The 6,000-nt window shown below is 49.3% G+C and overlaps 1 protein-coding gene across 1 annotated transcript in view; it reads left to right on the top strand.

Moving 5' to 3' along the window:
- Positions 1-861: 861 nt before the first annotated feature.
- Positions 862-6,000, top strand: part of RHEB (Ras homolog, mTORC1 binding) — a 43,561-nt gene continuing 38,422 nt past the window's right edge. Inside the window, exon 1 of the mRNA XM_080818824.1 lies at positions 862-1,106. Within this exon, the coding sequence (XP_080674950.1) occupies positions 1,055-1,106 (52 nt within the window). The 5' untranslated portion in view covers positions 862-1,054. The remainder of the gene's footprint in view (positions 1,107-6,000) is intronic.

Below are 6,000 nucleotides of genomic sequence, written 5' to 3'. Positions count from 1 at the left end.
TATTTCCTGGGAGCTGTGCCGGGTTCGCCTGCGGCAGGGCCGAGACCAGAACCGGGGAGGCGCACACATTTCTAGAGAAGCGTGTGACATTTGGAATTCACGCATATTCCATTCTTCCCAGGGTCTTTCACCCAAGGACGACGCCTAGCAGCCACCTACAACCTCAGTCCTAGACTTACTAACCCTAAAAGAGTGAAGGGCTTAAAAATTAAAAAAAAAAAAAAACAAAAAAAAACCACCGACGAGGAAGCAACCATCTCATAAGCGAGCCTGCAATAGCTTGGTGCCTCGCGCCTTTTAAGGGCTCTGTGGGCGCCAGTCCACCAAGCGCTCAATGTTCCGCCAATCACCGCACTCCCCACAGTGTGCCCCGCCCCTCGCCTTGTTCTAACCAATCACTGGGGAGTTAGCTTCTTTCCGCCCCTCCCGCCCGCCCCCAACCCCTTGGAGGTTAGAACCCTTCAAATTTCACTCGCGCTCAACCGCCGGGTCTCAGCCGGAATTTATTTTTAGCTCAGGGCGAGCAGCCCCGCCCTCGGCTCCGCCTCCTAGCCGCCCCCAATCGGAGATGGAGTTTCCGCCGCGTCAGCGCGCGGGCGGGCGGGGACTATCCAATCAGCGCCCGGGAAGAACTGGCGTAACTAAACAGCGGCGGAAGAGGGTGGGAGGGTCATGACGCAGCGAGTTTCAGTCGTGACTTTTCCGGGGGCATCTTGGCGTCCCCTCTATTTCCCCTTAAAGTAAAACGTCGCCCGACGCACCTCCGTGCGTTTCCAGGGCGGGGGTGGCCGCCGCGGCGGGGAGGGCGGTGCTGACGCGAGGCGCGGCGGGGCCGGCGGCGGCGGTCACGTGGGCGTGTTTGGGGGCGGGGCCGCGCGGCGGTTCCGGGCGGTTGGGCGCGCGAGCGAGGAGCCCAGGCAGCCGCGCCTGCCCGCGCCCGCCCGCCCCGCCCCTGGATGCCGCTCTGCCCCGGCGCGGCCGCCGCCGATCGTAGCACAGGAGCCGCCGCCGCCGCGGTTGATGTGGTTGGCCCGGGGCTGAGGAGGCCGCCAAGATGCCGCAGTCCAAGTCCCGGAAGATCGCGATCCTGGGCTACCGGTCTGTGGGTGAGTGGCGGACGCCGCGCGGCCTCCGCGCCCGGGCCGGGCCTCGCCTGGGCGCCGGGACGCGGCGGCCCGGCCAAGTTTGGGGTCGGCGCGGCCATGTGGCGGCCGCGCGTTTCGTAACCAGCCGCCCGCGGCCGCCACCTCCATTTTGAGCCAAGGCGGCGAGGCCGGGCCCCGCGGGGCGGCGGCGGCGGCGGCGGGGGGCGGCCGGGGCTCGGGAAGACGTGCCTGGGGAGGCCGCGGGCGGACGGGGAGGTGCGGGGTGGCGGGGGCTGCCGAGCGGGCGGAGGGGTCCGCTCCCGGCCGGAACCGCCGCGGGGAGCCACCGCACCTGTCTCCTCTCCGCCTTTTTGCGGCTGGCTGGCGCGATCTTGCCGGCGGCCTTTCCGCCCCAAATTAAATAAAGTCCGGGGGATTTTAACAAAGGAAACAGCACCTTGTGCTTTTTCTGTCCGTGGCGAAGTTCAGCGTTTTAAAGAAAACCAGGGACCTAAAGGACGTTGGGGTACCGAGGGCAAGTTTCCTGCCGGAGAAACCCGAAAGAGCCCTCTTCGAAAGCCCCCTAGGTGTGCCCAGCGACCCAAGTAGGAAGGCGGAGAAAACGAGCTTTCCGATCTCTCGGTGTCCTATTTTTCTTCGGGAAAAATTAAGGTCAGGTACTTGGAGCCGGGCTGCTGAAGTAATTCCGAAGTTTGCTGGGGTTTCCCACCCACCCCCGAAGGTTGACATAGATCTGAAACTGTTGGTGGCAGTCGCCTTTTTGCCGAGCGGGGCGGGGGGGGGCTGTGGCGGGGTCGGGGGTGGACGGGGTGCCGGAAGACGAGTGAGAAAACAGAACCGTTGAACTTAACCGTGCTTCAGGGCGAGGCTTTATTGTCTTTGACAGCCGGAAGCCTAGAGAAATTACGTTTATCTCTTCGTGTTGTGTTTAAGAAGTAACTGTCTAAGGAGAATGTGCACTTGATCTTGGGCGGGGGGGGGGGGTGGGGGGTGAAAGCGAAGGTTTGGAGTCTACGGCGAAGGCAGGAGGAGGCGACAATAACCGCCATAGGAAAGCTGGTGACTGCCTGCTACCCATCGGATGAGCTCCCCGACGCCGCTTTCTGGTCTGCTTCCTCACCCCCATTTTCCACGGCCGGTGCCAGGGTCTGTGCTCTTTGACCAAGATCAGCTACAGCGTGCTTACTCATCCTTTTATCGTTTCCCCCGTCAAAGTGCGGGGGGCGGGGGTGGAGGGATCATTAGAATGGGGGACAGTCAAAGGCTGAGAGATGCTTGTGTAGATAGGGGGTGCCAGGAGTCAGAGGGACAACTCTTGTATGATGCAGTGCCAAAGGATGGGTCCGTATGTGCGGAAGAATGGGTGAGGGCCTTAGCAGCTGCAGCTCCGAAGGAACCATGCATCACATCGAGGCTTTTAAAAATCACTAGCAGTCCACTCCCCAAATGCCCATGTGGAATGGAAGCTTTACTGGCAGCCTGAGTCACCCAGCCCTTGCTTCTCGGTTCTCCTTATTTCCTTGGCTTTTTGAAGAGTGGGATGGGGACATATCCTGCCTCTTGAATAAGTTCTAATCAGATACATAGATCCACAGTGCCCATTAGTTGAGGATAGCAGTCTCTGAAGAATTTACAGGTGATCTCTACCTGTGCTGCCTATTTTCAACCTGAGAGAATGTCCTAAAGATACTGACTTACTCCTTGAAATTCTCCAGATGGTGATTCTGGTCTTCAGTAATAAGCAAGTGTAGTGTTTATTGCGGTTTTGCTAAAGCAGTTCCTCATGTCCAGTTGAAATCCATTCTGTTTGGTCTCCCTAATTCTCATCTCCCTGAAGACCTGGATGTGACAGGTCACCCCATAGCCTTCTGGCCACAAACATGTGTTTTAAAGTGCTTTTGAAATACTGTACTTAACTGGCCTCCAGTGAGATACAGACTAAGTTCTGGTCCCTGTCTCTGTGCCTTCCATATGTCATATTACCATATCCTACTTCAGGGGTAGTGATGATTAAAGTAAAAGGTATTTTGGAGAGGTTAAATTACTCCCAACCTTTGCCTTTAATTTTAAAGTTGTTTACCTTTGTTAGGAACCAAGACACTTTGTGGTTTGTGGGTCTTTTGTTTCGCTGGCATCAAAAAAGGAAGTATTTCCCTGATGCTATGTACTAGCCACTCTTCAGAGAATTATTCTGTATTCATACTTATAAGAGTTTACAGACATGTTTGCTTCCATGTGATGCTGTACTAGAGAAGTTTAAGTATACATGTTTCTAGGTGGTGTTATTTTGTGACGCGGAGCTGTTGGGTCATACTGACTGTTGGTAAAGAGTGGTAGAAAAGGGGGAGCCTGGCTGACTCTAGAGTGTGTGACTCTTGATCTCAGAGTTGTGAGTTCCAGACCCCTGTTGGGTGGAGAGATTACTTGAAAGTAAAACCTTTGGGAAAAGGATCAGCTAGAAACCACACCTTTCTTAGAATGTTCTCTTGATTAAGTATCTTATGCCAGTTTGACTAGTAGGGTACTTGTCACTGTGACTTTGTCATCTCACAAACTTTATTTTTAAAAGTTTGCTTTCAGCTAAAACTATTAAATGCTATGATTGTTTTACTTTGCTTTCAAATTTTGCATTTTTTTAAAAAAATATTGGTAAAATTACCACTGCGGAATGTATGATTCTCAGGTAATTTAATACAATCCTTTTTCCTGAAGTACATTTCCTGTTATTTACAATGTTAAGCTTCTAAGGACACGTCACCTATAACGCAGGCTGGCTTTCTGGGAGTGCTTTGTATTGTTTTGGTGGTGGCAAATGTTCCGCGCTCCCTTACGTCCATTGTTTCTAGTACAAACAAGAAGTCCTATGATAGGAGGTAACTAAACTTAAGTATGAAATGTAGTATCCGGTAACATTGCTTAAGTAAAATCTGGTACCTCCTTCGCTGGAATCTTCTGCAGAGAGCTTTGATAATCTAGTTTCCCATCAGACTCTAATCAGAAAATTTTTTGTCCTGTAAAAGTCTCTGAGGTTAACAAAAGCGACAGGATCACAGGAAGGTGAAAGATCATAAAAGAGAAAATGAAACAATGCTGTGGCTTGGTAAAAGACAATTCAGAAGTAACTCAAATTATGACCTTGTCAAAATGTTTTAGGTAGTAAAGAAGGTGCACCTTTCAGTTAGATACTTCATAGGGAGAAATATTAAATTTGTTCCCAATAAAATACAATCCGGTTGTATTCTGATTTACTGTCTTTTTAAATTACCCTATCCTTTCCTGACACATTTCATTGAGAATGCTGAAGGTAGAACATTCTTTGCCATATGTGAAATCCTCTAGCACATGAAGTTGTGTGTTCAGGCCCTCTTTAACACTTTGGCTGTGCACCTGTGGGCAGGGTAGTCCCATAGTGGCCACCTTGTACTGAAGCTTGAAATGTACTCTTTTTTTGGTGGCGTTCATTTGTTCTGTATGAGAGGATAGTCAGAGCTCGCATTTGTGATTATGATATTTCAGTGCGGAATGTTATTTTGATGTCTATGTGGGTTATATCTATCTGTAATAACCTTCATCACCCCGAAAAGAAATTCGGTACCTGTTGACTGCCCCACTCACCCCTAACCGTGGCATCCATTAGCCTGCGTTCTCTTTCTATGAATTTTCCTATTCTGAATATTTCATATAAATGGCATCATACATAAATGGTCTTTTGTGATGAGCCTTTTTCATTTAACATGAGTATTTTCAAGGTTCATCCATGTTCTGGCATATACCAGTAATTCTCTTTTGTTGCCAAACAATTCTCTGTTATTTGAGTATGTTGCATTTGTCGGGCGATGGACATGTGGTTGTTTCTACATCTTGGCTATTATGAATAATGGTGTGTGACCATTCCTGTACAAATTTTTGTGTAGACATATGTTTCCATTTCTCTTGGGTATATTCCTAGGAGTGGAATTGCTGGGTCATTTTTTTTTCAATATTTTATTCATTTGAGAGAGAGAGAGAGAGTGCGCACAAGTTGGGGGGGGGGTCAGCGGAAGGGGGAGAGGGAGAAGCAGACTGCCCATTGAGTAGGGAGCCCAGCGTGGAGCCCTATCCCAGGACCCTGAGATCATGACCCAAGGTGAAGTCAGACACTTAACTGAGTGAGCCACCGGGTGCCCTTGTGTGTAACATTTTGAGGAGCTGCTAAAACTGTTCTCCGTTTTACATTCCCGCCAATTGAACGTTGGTTTCAGTTTCTTTACATCCTCATCAACACTTGTAGTTGTCTTTTTTTTATTTTAGCCGTGCTTATGGGTGTGAAGTGGTAGCACATGAGATTTGTATATGATTTCTCCCATTCTGTGGGGCTGTCTTTTCACTTTCCTGTTGATGTGCTTTGAAGCCAAAGTTTTCAATTTTGACAAAGTCTGATTAGTTTTTCTTTGGTGACTTGTGCTTTTGGTGTCGTGTCTAAAAAACCATTGCCTGACCAAGGCCATGGAGATTTACTACTACGTTTTCTTCTAAGTGTTTTTATCATTTTAAGTTGGACATATTTGATCTATGATCCCCTCAGAGTTAATTTTAGTATAAGGTAGGAGATGGGGGTACGACTTTATTCTTTTACATGGGGATGTCATGTTGTCCCGGCACCTTTTATTAAAGACTGTTACTGAATTATCTTGACATCCGTGTCAAAAACCAAAGGACCATAAATGTTAGAGTTTATTTTTGGATTCTGTTCCTTTGACCTATATGTCTGTCCTTATGCCAATATCACAGTGTCTTGATTGCTGTGGTTTGGTAGGAAACTTCAAGATAGGGATGTGCCAGTCTTTATACTTTAGTCTTTTTCAAGATTGTTTTGGCTGTTATGAATCCCTTGCATTTCCGTGTGAATACTTAG

This window comes from Martes martes, assembly GCF_963455335.1.
Source record: "Martes martes genome assembly, chromosome: 11".
Lineage (NCBI taxonomy): Eukaryota > Metazoa > Chordata > Mammalia > Carnivora > Mustelidae > Martes > Martes martes.
This window is presented reverse-complemented; position numbering and strand designations above follow the sequence as displayed.